At 52.0% G+C, this 14,382-nt stretch overlaps 7 protein-coding genes across 7 annotated transcripts; 4 read left to right on the top strand and 3 right to left on the bottom strand.

The window, feature by feature from the left end:
- Positions 1-1,095: 1,095 nt before the first annotated feature.
- On the bottom strand, positions 1,096-2,095 carry Z520_00129 (uncharacterized protein; the record flags this gene model as incomplete). The annotated part of the gene is made up of 3 exons (XM_016770650.1): positions 1,096-1,644; positions 1,700-1,755; positions 1,804-2,095. 3 exons carry the CDS (start codon positions 2,093-2,095, stop codon positions 1,096-1,098), a joined length of 897 nt encoding a protein of 298 aa, XP_016637560.1.
- A 1,740-nt stretch (positions 2,096-3,835) lies between these two features.
- Positions 3,836-4,467, top strand: Z520_00128 (uncharacterized protein; the record flags this gene model as incomplete). The annotated part of the gene is made up of 2 exons (XM_016770649.1): positions 3,836-3,902; positions 3,962-4,467. 2 exons carry the CDS (start codon positions 3,836-3,838, stop codon positions 4,465-4,467), a joined length of 573 nt encoding a protein of 190 aa, XP_016637559.1.
- Positions 4,468-5,127: 660 nt separating this feature from the next.
- On the bottom strand, positions 5,128-6,314 carry Z520_00127 (uncharacterized protein; the record flags this gene model as incomplete). The annotated part of the gene is made up of 3 exons (XM_016770648.1): positions 5,128-5,871; positions 5,923-6,166; positions 6,238-6,314. 3 exons carry the CDS (start codon positions 6,312-6,314, stop codon positions 5,128-5,130), a joined length of 1,065 nt encoding a protein of 354 aa, XP_016637558.1.
- Positions 6,315-6,987: 673 nt separating this feature from the next.
- On the bottom strand, positions 6,988-7,310 carry Z520_00126 (uncharacterized protein; the record flags this gene model as incomplete). The annotated part of the gene is made up of 3 exons (XM_016770647.1): positions 6,988-7,082; positions 7,140-7,229; positions 7,289-7,310. The coding sequence occupies 3 exons, from the start codon at positions 7,308-7,310 to the stop codon at positions 6,988-6,990; spliced, it is 207 nt and encodes a 68-aa protein (XP_016637557.1).
- A 1,686-nt stretch (positions 7,311-8,996) lies between these two features.
- Positions 8,997-9,398, top strand: Z520_00125 (uncharacterized protein; the record flags this gene model as incomplete). Its single annotated transcript, XM_016770646.1, has 1 exon — positions 8,997-9,398. One exon carries the CDS (start codon positions 8,997-8,999, stop codon positions 9,396-9,398), a length of 402 nt encoding a protein of 133 aa, XP_016637556.1.
- Positions 9,399-9,977: 579 nt separating this feature from the next.
- On the top strand, positions 9,978-10,979 carry Z520_00124 (uncharacterized protein; the record flags this gene model as incomplete). The annotated part of the gene is made up of 1 exon (XM_016770645.1): positions 9,978-10,979. The coding sequence occupies one exon, from the start codon at positions 9,978-9,980 to the stop codon at positions 10,977-10,979; it is 1,002 nt and encodes a 333-aa protein (XP_016637555.1).
- Positions 10,980-11,546: 567 nt separating this feature from the next.
- Positions 11,547-13,868, top strand: Z520_00123 (uncharacterized protein; the record flags this gene model as incomplete). The annotated part of the gene is made up of 2 exons (XM_016770644.1): positions 11,547-12,384; positions 12,433-13,868. 2 exons carry the CDS (start codon positions 11,547-11,549, stop codon positions 13,866-13,868), a joined length of 2,274 nt encoding a protein of 757 aa, XP_016637554.1.
- Between the last annotated feature and the right edge of the window lie 514 nt (positions 13,869-14,382).

The raw sequence follows: 14,382 nt of genomic DNA, 5'->3' as shown, positions 1-14,382 counted from the left end.
ATCCACGAGAGCGACGGCGACGACGGCAACGACGGCGACCTCAATCACAGCGTCGAGGACAGTGACCGAGCGTGTATTGATAGGAAGCGGAGGGAAAGGAAAGATCCCGGCTAAGGAGTCGAGACACGAAAGATTGGAAATGGATGCCGGGATCGTCTGCACGATCTGTGAGCGAGAGGCACCAAAGAAGGTGAGTGTGCGTGGTTGATGATGATTAAGCGTCTAGCAATGACTATTCGGGCAAGGGCGAGGAAGCGGGCGGTTTGGGGGAGGCTTCAGACAAGGGCTCGGCCGGGCTATTCGACTTGGGTAAGCAGCCACCCAGCAGCACCTGGCACCCTGGGTGGCACCTAAACAGATTGTGACCCCAGTCACACCACATCGCAAGACCCCGGTAGGTAGAAGAGGAGCACACGGCTCCCAGAGGCACAATCACAGGTCAGTTACTAGGTAGGCAGCAGGTTGTCGGAGCTGGTCAAGCTTCGAGCGCTGGTCATGGACAATCTGTAGGCCAGTAGGAAGAGGGCGAGGGGGGCTCACCGACCCAAGCCCAGCAAATTGCCGTCGTGCCGTGGGCGATGCTGGTCAGGGTCCTCGGTAACCATCGAGGCCATCCTTCTGCCCCGCTACGAAGACCCTGAGGCCCTGAGGGGTGGAGATAACGAGCCCTGGGTGCACGGGGGTCGAGTCGGCGATTTTGGGTGGCATGCATGTATGAGGTGCGGAGGACGGAACAACATTTACCTACGAGGTACTTAAACTAGTACATGCCGCACTGAGTCGCTGACTCGGCGCGGCTTCTTTGGTTGTTCAGTTCAGCCAGGCAAGATTACTGATATAGGCCTAGATAATAGTGCCCCCCGAGGCACAAAAGGAAAGGATCATGCACAGCATTTGTTCGACACTTATCGTTCTCCGACATCAGAATTTGATCTCCTAGTGCTCCGTTCACCACCTGTGCTCCAGCTCCAGATGACTCCGCAGTCAGCATCCCGGATCGTGCCTGTCCGGCAATCTCCAGCCACATGATCATCGTATTTGATACTAGATTCCTCTTACCATGTGTGATTCAGAGCCTTTTTGGGTTCTCGCTCGTCAGTGTGTGACAAGGTGTGTGACAGTCACAAAGGTCATTATCATCGCCCACAGGTGATACACGCCACGAAGACATCGTCCTAAAGCAATGTTGGTGATTGGAGGCGTGATACTGGGTGGTGGAGGCGTGATACTGGGTGGTGGAGGCGTGGTTGGGATCGATGCCGCTGGCGTACTACCCAAAATTACATTGCTTCCAGAGAGAATTGTCATCGTGGCCAAGTCACTGCTGGCACTGCCCGCGGAGCCGGTTGTGAGGGTAGGCAACGGCGCCATGCTTGAGAAATTGGATGTTGGTTGAGCTCCCACCTCGCTGGCTGGTATCGCTGAGCCGACTCCTTTGCTGGTCCATGGAGTTGGCATCAGCAATGTTGAGGTGTTGGGTTCTTCCAGAGTGTCACCCTGGTAAATATTTCCTGTCTGTCCATTCGCCAGCCGGTAGTTCCCCGTGATCAGGTTTGCCCAGTCGCCGTTGGGAGTGGTATAGTTTCCAGAGGTAATTGAACCGTAAGAGCCATCGGGAAGGTAATAATTGGTGGTGAACTTGTCCTACAACCAAGAAGGATGAGTCCCCGACCACGGTGTAGGAAGAGAGGAACGGTACCCAGCACACTGGAACGTTGTAGCTCAGGACAAGAAGACACTGTGTTGTTTCGGCACCTGATCATCATCAGTTCATTTGCTGGGTCGTTGTCGTTGTGAGCTTACAGCATAGACTCCCAGGGGTTTGTCTTGCTCGATGAGCAGGAGCTATTTCGCTGTCGGATGGCATGACATGGACTGGCGCAGGCTGAGGATCGACTGTTTGGATTAGATTGAGGTACAGCCTGGCCAATCCAGGACCAATCTCAGGCACGTCCCTAGTGGAAGCGCCGCCAGGTGAGCAGAGATCATATCCCGAGCCACATGATTGACGAGGATTGAGGTCAGCAAGGCAGAGGCGCAGGTGCATGAACACGATCAGAAGCACAAACGAGAGTGGGAGGGAAGACGGGACCATTGTGATGGAGGTGAGCAACTTGACTGGCGAGGGATTGCAAGGAACTGAATGCAGAGTCTCTTATGGCAAGGTCAAGCTCACACCTTGAAGAGAGAATGAGAGAGTGATTTTGTGAGGTTGTGAGAACTGACAAGTTGTGTTGCTCACGGCCAAGGGAAAGTCCTGCCCAGGCGCAAGGACAGTGAGTGCCAGTGTGTTGGAAAGAGCGAGCCTGCTGCCTTCTCTCACATCAACCTCAACCTCAGCTCTTCCAGCATTTCACGCTCGAGGCTCTGGAGGGATTTGTTGTCGTCAACCATGGAAAAGCCGATGCATCACGGAGCGAGGTCTTTCTTTCGCTCGCTCAGCCTGCTCTCCGTCCCAAGTTGCCGTCACGAGAGTCGACGGTGGTCTCGCTCTTGTTCCTGGCCTCCCATGGCAAGACTAAGTGATTTAGTCCAGCAGTCATCAAATGGTCATGTTTGAAAACCCACTCTTTGACACATGACCCGTCGATCAGAGCCTTGTGAGACACCCAAAACCACATTCCAGCTCACGGGGCACTTCAACATCAACAACGCATCAGAGCACGCCCGCCTTCCCTGCTGCTACCGACAAGTAGGAAATGTTTTAGTCAAATCACCGTCAACTTCGAGAGAGGGTGCCTGCCACTTGAATATTTGGACAGAAGATCCCCAAGTAGGAGCAATAGAAACTCCTGCACCTGAAGCCAGAAGCGATCACTGATCGTCCACGAGAGATTGATATCTCAATCCAGGGCTGGGCGTGATCTCAATCTTCAGACATCATCGGACCATGCTTTCAATAGCGCGTCTGCAAGGCCCGCGACTGTGTTACTGATTGTCCCTCGCGGGCAGCCATCACTCCTGATATTTGTTCAGTTTGACACGCGCTCCACAAATTGGCGTCTGACGAGCCCGGCAAGGCGCGCGTCAGTAATGCGAAAGAGGTGCTTGAAAGCTAATCTATACAATCCAGTAGGTGGCAGGAGTGGCTGATCGCCAAATATCAACTCTATTGAAGCAAGATTCTGCAGGCGAGGAGCAATATTCCTCAGCCTCCCAGACCCAATACGGCCCCGATCGGACGCCACAGTCCTCGTATTCGTTGAAAGTTTCCTTGAAACAGGCGATTTCTGGCAGACTTCAGCCTCGTCGTTTATCGACTCGACAGCCAATCGTCGTCGGAGCCTTCGGCCTGTGAGCGCTGCACTCGGCGCTCGCGTCAACCAGCCCCTGGCAACTAGCGCACTTGCTCCACCACGGTCGATCCCCATAGACGGGTAGTTGATCGGATAAGGATTAAGGGTTGCAAATCACTCCGAATGCAGCAGGGCTGGGCATTGAGACATGAAGCCTTGTCTCTCACACTAACCAAGATGCACCGGCGATCGACGGCAATCACGTCTTTATATGCCACATCGAATTTCAATTCTGGGGATCACAAGTTATCGGAGATTTTGGGCAACCCAGCACGACCGACGCGTCTCTTGCCACTCCTATCCCGACGATGATCTCGGTCACAACATGGTGTTTACAGAAGGCAGCAGTTGATGTATATAAACACTTCCCTTCCCTCGGTTGTAGAGGCACTTCTTCATCCTCATCAACAGTAATACAAACAACAGTCGCTCTTTTCTCTCTCATACTCTTTCGTGCAACCGATCTAATTAATTCTTCTTCCAACCTCCTTCCTCTTCCACCAAAAACAAGCCCTTTCAACCGGCCTAATACATTCAAAATGCGCTGCTCAAGCATCTTCGCTGGCCTTTTCATGGCTGCCTCTGCCTTGGCTCTTCCTCTGGAAGGTAAGTTTCTCCACCCAAATCACCGGCTTTCCAAACACGGTACTGAACGGATGCCCCAGCCTCTTCCAACACGGCCCTGAAGCCCGTCGAAGCCGTCAAGGACCTGTCCGCCCGTGCGCCTGCTCCGCAGCTCGACCTGACCGGCATCCTTGATGATGTGACCACCTCTCTTGACGACCTGGTCTCCTCCCTGGAGACGGTCTTGGACCCTGTGATCGCCGCAATCCAAAACGTCACCGCCGCGATCCAGACCCTGCAAGCAGACACCAACGTCACCGACGATGATACGACGCTCGCGGACTCCCTCGTCACCCTTCAGGGTCTCCAAACCACGCTCCTCGGCCTTGAGGGCACCGATCTGGATACCGGCGACGTGACCGACCTGGACAACGTCAACACCGCGCTCCAGAGCCTGCTCGACTCTGTCAACAGCCTCCTCACTGTCGATACCACCAACACTGACCTGACCAGCATCCAGACACTGGTCAACCAGCTCATCGCCACCGTGAACGACCTCACAACCACTGCTAATGCTGCCACTGTCACTGTCACCACGTCCAAGTAAGGCGACTTGAGTGACCAGGGCTTGGTTCTTGCATCTTGGCATTGAGCAAGCGAAGCGGGACAATTGGGGCTGCCCGTTTTATGTGGCGCCGGCTTATCTTTCTACGACAAGGGCTTTTTTTTTTCAATTCTCTCATCGGCGGAAAAGGGGACAAGGAAGTTGGATGAGATCATCTTTTTAATTTAATTCATACATGCTTGGGAGTTGCATGACAGAAGGAGTATACGAGTGTCAACAGGGGAACCGGATTACACTGGATACAAGGGTACGAAAACTAAACATGAACATCAGTTGCATGGGCATATCTTATTCCTCTTGATAATGACTATTACATTGCCTCCATCGGGGGTCATTCAACCTATTCACACGAACAGACCGATTCCTTCCATTTTGAAAGTGGACTCTGCAATCAACCAGCCCCAGGCCCTGCGCTCACATACGATGACAGCATATTACTGTTATCTTTTCTTGTGGAAAACATTTCATCCTTCGCCCATACCCAGCGAGTGCAAACAAGTATGCTAAACCACTCTCTGTGCCGAAGCTCAGCGATTCGGCTCGTCCTCTCTCTCGTCTCCATCAGACAGGTTGGTCGGATATGCTCGCATACTGCGCTATTGCTTGCGCAAGTGCGTCGCCTTCGGATCCGTACCCGGGGTCCTACCACTGCTGGTTGTTGAGCCGAGTAACCTCGCTGACCTCTTCGGCCCAGTCGCCGGCACCGTTGATGCTGTCCATCTCATTCACAGCGGGCAAAGTAGGAGGCACAGAAGGAATGTTCTTACCACCGACTCCCATTCCGATGCCGGAGTCCTGGGTTGCGACCGAGTTGGGAGGGCCCAATGGTCCTTCGCCGCTGAACGTATCCCAATTCTTAGTCTCTGGAGAAGCCACAGTTGTTGCTTCGTCCCCTCCGCCTCCGTCTCCGCCTCCGCTGGCGCTGCCGACCGCATGTCCATTTTCGTCATGGTGACCATTGGCAAGGCCGCCCGACTTCTTCGCTTTGTCCTTTTCCTCCCATTTCTTCCGCACTTCCGCCTCGTTCCTCTCACACCAATCGTGCAAATCCTGGTCCAGCTTGCTGTTCTCTTGCCTCAAAACGCTCAAAGTCATCATCTCCTCGGGGGTCTCGTTCTCATCAAGCTTGCCGTTCCACCACGCCCAGAACACGGAAGTGGCAGCAACTTCACGAACGGCCTTTTCTTTGTCGTTGGGCAGCACCGCCAGTAGAGGGGTCGTGTAGAACCATTCGACTTCGTCCCAGCTCATGAGACGCTTGCGAGCGATGCCGGACATTCGTTTGAGGATATGATCGGAGAGGTCGCGCGGCGGGATACCAAGGTAGTACGCGGAGATGATGACGTTAACGTAGGTGGTGAATAGGTCGGGTGCGTCGTCCTCGAGCTAGAGAGCTGTGTTGGTCTCTCTTCTGGAGGAGAATCTGAAGGAACTCACATCTTTGAACTTGACAATGCTCTGTTCGGCAACGCACTGTTTGATCCAAGCCACAACCTCCTTGAGACCGTTCAGGTTGCCACCAACAATGGTGAAGGATTTGCTGTTGTTATCCATCAGATCGTGGCGAATGCGGTCGCAGAAGATCATGGCGGCATCTCGAGAGAATTTGCTGTCAACGAGGACTAAAGGGGAGGTCTTGGTTGGCTTGAAGAAGAGGGAGATTGTTGGGTCGGGTTTGATCCTATGGGCGCGATTGTTAGTCCTACAGGTCTGATCTCTGCCAGATTCATTGATTGGATGCCGGCTGCATACGTTGAGAGCTTTGCGGGAGGAATTCGAGGGCCTCGATCCTCGCGCGGTTCGGGTGGTTGGCTAAATGACTCGTCCATGACTGAGGGATAGGTGGGTATCGATGTGGAAGAGGTGATAATCTTCTTGAGAACTTGGATATGGTGAGAAGAAGTTCAACTTGTGAAGAAGAGATCAAGCCAACGATGGAAAGAGCGAGTATGATAGAGAGCGCTGGGCAACAAAGAGAAAATTGTTAGCAAACACAACCAACGACATCTGCTGTCAATATTGTGTTTGTTCGGTTCGCGGTGTGGTACCGGTAGATTCCATTAAGTCTACATCGCCAAGTCTGCTCTTTCTCCATGTTTGCCTTGCATAACCACCTGGATCACTACCATGGCCAGAAACCGAATTCTCCCCCTTCCCTGAGGTTGGAGTCAGGAATGACTGAAGTGATATCCATGTTAGTGCCCACCAGACAATAAAAAGCTCTGTGTCGCATCGTCGCAAGCAGAAGAGCTGTACAGCAACATCCCCTCGTTGAAACACAAGAAGGCGGCGTATAGATGTCAGTCACATGAACTTGTATGGGAAATAGTAAGGATGCAGCTGTACAGCGCAGTATCATCGACAGAGGTGTTCCTGGTCAGTTCAGAATTTGATGTCTCGTCACTGGTCTAGTCAATCAACGAGCTCAACCCATCTGCGCCTCGCTCCCGAATCATCAATCGTTGCAGACGTCGAAACAAGAAAACCATGTGCCTGTCCCATCTATTTCTTTCCACTCTTCTTGATTCCTTGCTGGCCAGCGTTCAGCGGCCCCTTTCCCTTTGCCTTGTCGGCCATTTCTTTCCGGGCTTTCGCGTCTGCGTAGATGATTTTAGTTGTTGTTCAAGTGGAGCATGGGAGCGGATCTCTCGTACCTGCCTGTTGCTTGGCCTTGAAAGCGAGATCCTCTTCGTCAAGGTCTTTCTTGTCCTTCTTCGGAGCCTTCAGTGGCTTGACTTTGCCGCCTGTAAAGCAATGTTAGAGATAGGCTGATCAGACAACTGGGTGCTTTGCGTGAACTGACCTTCTCTGCTTTGTCCACCCATCGCTGATCCTGTGCTGGTCAACCTGCTAATAGTTCTTGAGCTAACGAGGATTCAATGTTGGGGTTGTGGAAGTCTGGCAATGTCAGGTCAAATGAGAACAAATCCTCGAGAAGATTAATCGCCGCAGTCTAGAACGGTGAACGGCTACGGACGGCGCCAACGGGCAATTCAAACACGTGACATCTTGGCTTGTTTGAATCGTTTCGAGGTCAAGTTGTGGAGTTTGGTTTCGTTTTCAGTTCTCTCCAGCGCGGAGTTCCATCACCCAAAGAGACAGGACTTGACGAGAACTCTTGCAGACTACCTAGGTAGGGGTAAAGTCGGCCTGTTCATGATTTATTACTGTGGGTATGAGACGGCGAAGATCCACAGCCCTCAGCAAAGCACTTTACTGGAAGTTCCATGAATGTTTGGCGGGATTATTGGTCAATTGTCAAAGTACTCTTGGAGTTCAGGGGTCCCCATGTCCCACCATTAAATATGACCTAACTCCAAGTTTCTGGACTCTAACACGTTCTTGCAAGCCGTCAACAGGCCCGCGGAGATTTTCGCCATACTCCAAGATCCCGTCGGCATCGTGCCATGTCCTTTACTTGAATCCTCAGCCTCTCAAAGATGTTGAATTCGGCAAGGAGAGAAGTTCAGCAACCCGTCATGAAGACCCATGGCGAGGACGACGCATCATTGAGTGGAAAGCAGGATTGTGGCGGTGAGCATGTCGCTAATTCTTCGTATAGGGGGGCGACGGAGGCGGACTGGTTGTTGGGGTATTGGGAGGAGGGTTGGTGCCTGACATCTTCCTTATGAAGCTTGAATAATCGACGTTTGGACGGGTTTTGCTGTATTTGATAAGACTTAACTGTGACTGCACTGTCAAGGGGTTGGAAGCAAGTTATTATTGGACTGTTGTGAGCGTTCTGTCTTCTGTTGCTGATTGTGGGGATGATGAGGGATAAGCAATTGCTGGCAGTAAGGAGTATTTATACATCCTCAATGGTGCTTGTTTGTACAACTGGTCTGGAAATCTGTTCTTTCATGACTCCGATGCAAACACGCTGAGACAAGAATGGGAGGTTTTCTAAGACTATCGAAGCAAACAGCATTCCATTTCACGCCGGATTGCTATGCAAAACCTCGATTCCAACCAGGAGGAGATCTATTGGCAATCACCTCTTGTCACGCGTCTTCTGTCATCTCTCGATCTTGTCCCTGCGTGAAGAGCAAGCTTTTCAGTGGAGCATCGAAGCTGCTATCTCCATTTAATATCCAAAGATGCCATGATAATTGAGCCGTAAGGCTGTCGGTGAGTTTATCTGACAGGGTACTGGCATGGGCTGTCAAGATGCAGGAAAGATAGCCTTTATTTAGAGACGCTATTCTCTCATTTCTTCTCGGGGCCACCGCTTCGATAAAACAACACCAGAAGACCATTTCGGCAGCCATTGGTGGCGTATAGAGCCATCTTATGAGATCCGATCAATGGATTTGCTTACAATTAGTAAGTGGCTTGGCAGGTAGGGAATATAAAAGAGCGTACGATGCCCTCGGACCTCCCAGAGCAACTCGATCTTATCTGCAGGCCCGGAACCCAGAATCAGCACCACTCTGTGAAAGCCTGCCCGAGCACGGGTCACTCTTCAGACCCAGGTGGAAACGTCAGACGAAAGCAACTCGCGAGACCCAGGAATGCCTCTTGAGCAGCAAGAATTCTCCCGCCCGCCACCACCCCCACCGCCCGGGACGCCTGCAGACTCCGAGACAGTAAAGCCATGGTACTCGATCGGACCTGGAGTCTGGGAATTGCTGCTCAATGGCAACAAAGATTCGGAGGAGAGGTCTGTTCTTCAGTGGCACGAGCCAAATGCAGTATCCGTCACCAACGGGCTGATAACTCACGCCTATGTTGAAGAAGTTTGTCTCCTTCGTGGGGACCTTGAGGATATCACACTGGGTCAGACCTGGTCAACAGGGGCATACGCATATCGCTATCCGGGCATGGAACACGGCCCATACAAGGCTTCGTCCTCTGGTTGTTTGATGTTTGTCAAGTTGTCACCGCGCAGCGGATCCGTGGCTCTATTTACTTGACGCTGTCTGGCTGAGGGACCGCTCCTTTCAGGATGGCCATATGGTCCATGCTTCACATGAAAGATGGATCATCAGTATTTGGATTTGACCACTAAATATTATCGACAGCGTGCTCCAAACGTGTATTAACAGACACCATTTTTTTCCTACTACAGACAAGAAGTGTCTTGCTTGCTTCTGGCACGCTGAAATTGACGCTGGCATCCAACATGGGCAGAGTAACCGAGCTTGATCGACCACGTTCACGAGTGATGGAGCTGGCTTTCTCCTAGCGACAGTTTCCGGCTCGATTTGGTGTTGCAGTGTGTTCGCAGTTCAATGTCGCGAGCCGCATTCTAGGGCCTCGAAAAGGTCGAAAAGGCTGGAAGCAAGGAGGAACGGGCCGAGGCCTTATTTGGTGGAAAGTACCACTAATGCCATAAACTCACCTTGCTAACGGGTGAGGACCTTCAGTTCGCGCTCTCCAGCCTCTCTTTCGACTGACGATCTAAAAGCTCTCGGAGACCCCGGGTTAGTCCTATCACTTGATAAAACACCAAAGCTGCTTCATCTCGACAAAAATACCTTACTCCTCCAAACATGGAAGGTCGCAATCAACAGGCTCACAGCGATACCAGCTTCCGGCGCATAGGACAAGGCTTCTGTGGTTCTGTTTGGGCAGCTGAAGGAGACATCATTGCTATGAAAAGAGAAGATGGCGGGCCGGGGAGATCAATACTCAACGACTACAACATGCTCAAACGCGTCCTTGAGACAGTTTCGCAGCAGGGTGCAAGGATCGCGTGCGTGCCACGTTGGCCGAGATTTGTTCACAGTGACGATTCGTGGTGGGAAAAGAACCTTTCCAGATTTCCCAAAGGTTATACTGCCTGCAATGTGCTCTGCTCGGAACGCATACCACGGTTACCGCGGGAGGTGAGGGACCGTCTCGTGGATCGGTACTGTCCCCCACCGTCAGTCCAGACCATCAAGAACAACGACGCAGACCGAGATTGCTTGGTACGCCTCTACCTTGGCCGTCGAAAGATCCAGCAAGAGGCTAGGAGAGGGCAGAATTTCTTCTCCTTGCGGAACTATCCATTGCATATAAACCAGGCGGAAGAGCTGGATCTGCAAGTGGTAGACTACGCGCACGCCATGGCAGAGTCGCTCGCTGTGATGCACTGGACCGCCAGGATAGATGCGAATGATGTCGAGTTTGTTCTCGGAGGGCTTCAAAACACCGACACCGACACCGAAGCCAGGACCGGAGAGTTCACCAATGACTTCTTCGGATCCCACAGCTTATGGCTCCTGGATTTTGACTGCTGCAAACCGTTGACAATGGACGACGCAGGCGTCGAGCAAGCTGCTCGTGCCTTTTTGAGGAACGATCCGTATTTCCCGCGTCCTGCAAGCAACCGTTCTTCAGACTACGCTCTGTGGCAGGAGTTTAAAGGGTGGTACCTTGAGCGCAGCAGACCTCTTGTCACCAGCGGTCACCTCAGCTTGCCAGAAAAATTCATTACACGGGTAGAAGACCTGCATGAAGAAGCCATGCAGAAGAGACCGGCAGACACAAGCCACCGCACGTCAAGTTAGGGGGAGCGGCGGAGGGGAAATCACAACGATCACCCAACATCGTCCGACACAGATACGCCCATCACTAAATGTAGCCAAGAAGTGCTGGATGGGAAGGAAGAAGTATCTTATGTTGAAACACAGCCAAGAAAATAGATGAGCGATAATGTATCACTGCTCCAAAAAGAACCACACAATCTGTGTAACTTGAAGGGTCACCTTTGATCCGACACTCAGAAAATGGAGGATACTTAACGTTAGAGCGGCAAGATGGAAGCCTTGGCAGCGACCAGCCTGCAGCCTGCCTCTTGACAAGTGATTCTGGTGACTTCCGCTACCACCACATTACTTCATCGTTTATCAGGTTTCATTCCTCGATTTTCATCTTGCGATCTGGGCAGGCTGAATCACCAGTGTCTCTTCTGCTCATAGAGACGCTCTCGCAGGCGATTTGAGAAGGACTTTGTGGGACGACACCGGTCGGGCTCTACAACTGCAAATTTTCCAGTTCAAGAATCCGCTGGCTAACGCTCTTATTTCAACTGAAGGCTAGGTCTTATTCCCGGCCTGCAAATCCACCACTTCATCATGGGTTCAAGATCACCCAGCCAGTCTGAGGGCGAAATCTTGACGTCAGACTCGGAAGCGAAGGCAAAGAACATACCATCTTTCCGCAATAACAGCAAGATTGACCGTCGTGCCAGACCATCTTCCATTCCCTACAGCGCCACGTCTAGATCACATCGATCGCGTTCGAGATCTCCTTACCGAGCTCCCAGGGGGGAGAAGCGCCCCCGCGACTATAACCATTCGAGCAATAGATCCCACAATGACAGGCGCACCTTTGCTGTGAGGTATGAGGATGACGCCCAACGTCACCGACGCCACGAATCCCACGAAGAAAGACGCTCGAAGCGGTCGCGGACATACTCTCACAGTCGCAGCAGGAGTCGGTCACCATATAGACATTCGCGGCGCAAAGAGGAAGGAATGGACAGCTCTGCAGGCACCCGAGATCAAAGTAGCAGGTTTGAGTCCGACTCCAAACATGCAGATGCTCAACGGGGGAAAGATTCGGCCCCGGAGACCTCACGATCAACACCTTTGCATGATCTTCCGTCAGACGACGTCCCCTCTAACTTGGTACCTCGGCCAGGAGCTCATGCTGCAGGACAGCGGCAAAACAGGGATCGAGAACAAAATTCCACGTCCGTTACCGCTAGCAGCGCCACCGAAGAGAGCGAAGAGCCCAGAGTCATAGACGAGGCTGCTTTGATTGAAGAACGGCGGAAACGTCGTGAAGCTATCAAGAACAAATATCGTGGTCAAGCCCCGCCCCTGTTGGTTCAGGCACTTCATCTAGGGGCTGAATCGACTCCGGCAAGTCCTGCTCCGGAAAGCTATACTACAACGCCACGTCGATCCGGTATGTTAGCTGTTACCATTTGTCTCGAGCGTAAACTAACTTCATCAGAATCCCCTGTTCTGTCCTCGCCTCGGACGCCGAGAGATCTATCTGGCCCACAGTCTCCTGCGGAGATCAAGTTCGATAATGATGCAGATCTGACTAACACTGATAGAAGATCTCCGGCTGACGATGGCCCTTCAGCTGCCGACTATGACCCCACTGTGGACATGGAGGAGGAACGAGCACGACATGACAAACGTCTCTTCAAGGAAGACGAGAAATCTCTCGAGCAGGCCGACGAAGCAGTAACCGAAGCTGACAACAAATCTGCTCCGCCCCCTTCTAAGGCGACTGGTGAGTTCGACATGTTTGCCGACGAGGATGGAGACGACGATATGTTTGCCGAAGCCCCTATGAAGCCTAAAGCAGAAATCAAGACTGCACAAGCCCTGGATGTCAACCTCATGGACAATTGGGATGATTCTGAAGGGTATTACATAACAATCCTTGGTGAGCTGATCGAGGACCGTTATCACGTCACTCAAAATCTGGGAAGAGGGATGTTCTCCTCTGTCGTACGAGCTACTGATAGACGCACTGGCAAACCTGTCGCGATAAAAATCGTCCGGAATAACGAAACCATGCGAAAAGCAGGAATTAAGGAAATCGACATTCTCAAAGACATTGCTGCCAATGACCCCGAAGACAAGAAGCACCTCATTCGCCTTCAACGCTCGTTCGATCATAAAGGTCATCTCTGCATGGTTTTTGAAAACCTTTCCATGAATCTGCGGGAAGTGCTCAAGAAGTTTGGCAGAGACGTGGGTATCAATATCAAGGCTATTCGGGCATACGCACAGCAACTCTTTTTGGGATTGAGCTTGCTGAAGAAATGTCAATATATACACGCTGATTTGAAACCAGACAACATCCTGGTCAACGAAGCCAGGAGCACGCTGAAGATTTGTGATTTGGGATCTGCTTCTCCCATCACTGAGAACGCCACCGCGCCGTATCTAGTGTCTCGCTTCTACCGCGCCCCCGAAGTCATCCTTGGTATCCCTTATGACTATGGGATTGATATGTGGTCAGTCGGATGCACCCTATTCGAACTCTACACGGGAAAGATCTTGTTCACAGGCCGCAACAACAACGGCATGCTTCGTGCAATCATGGAGTGTCGTGGAAAGTTTCCGCACAAGCTCCTCAGGCGTGGTACTCTGACGTATGAATACTTTGATGACCTTCTCAACTTCCGAGCGCAGGAAACAGACAAGGTCACAGGGCGGACGATAATAAAAGTGATGGATATCAAGCCAAAACCTGTCAGAGATTTAAGGTCTCGGTTGATTCCGAAAGACAAACGAATGAACGAGCAGGAGCGGAAAGAGCTGGATTTGTTTGTGGATCTACTGGACAAGTGTTTAGACTTGCGACCGGAGAAGCGCATCACGCCCAACGACGCGTTGAAGCACCCTTTCATCTCGAGGGCCAAGCCGTGAGCGCGATGACTCTAGAATATCAGATCTGGCCTGTCAGGCTACGATTACCCACCAAAGACATTACCTAGCGACTTGCAGTCTTTTCAATCAATTCATATCTTCCTTTGACACCTGCTGTTGACCCTGTTCACTGACTTGAAAAGGCTGTGCGGTATCTCCGTCCTTCCCGCAATGTGTGCGATCGCCTCCTCAGCTCCACTGGAGCCCCGAGGGAGGAAGTTATGTTTTATATGATCAAGTCGCCAGGTCTTGCAACATCTCGAGACATCGCGATGCCAGATGTCCTCGTCCTGACAGGACAAGCCAAGGGAAGCCTGCTCCCACTGTAGACTGACCCGGGAACGGCTCGCACAACATTTGACAAAACAGAAGGTTGTGCCTTACTTGCGTTACATGCACTGCTTTCATTTCCCAGGGAACACTGGAAAATGAAGGGCTCGCCGCCTTGAGATCGATCCGTTGGACGCCTGGGCGAGGCGCACGGCGAGGCGCACAGCGAGTCAAGAAAAATGAA

This window comes from Fonsecaea multimorphosa (assembly GCF_000836435.1).
Source record: "Fonsecaea multimorphosa CBS 102226 unplaced genomic scaffold supercont1.1, whole genome shotgun sequence".
Classification (NCBI taxonomy): domain Eukaryota; kingdom Fungi; phylum Ascomycota; class Eurotiomycetes; order Chaetothyriales; family Herpotrichiellaceae; genus Fonsecaea; species Fonsecaea multimorphosa.
This window is presented reverse-complemented; position numbering and strand designations above follow the sequence as displayed.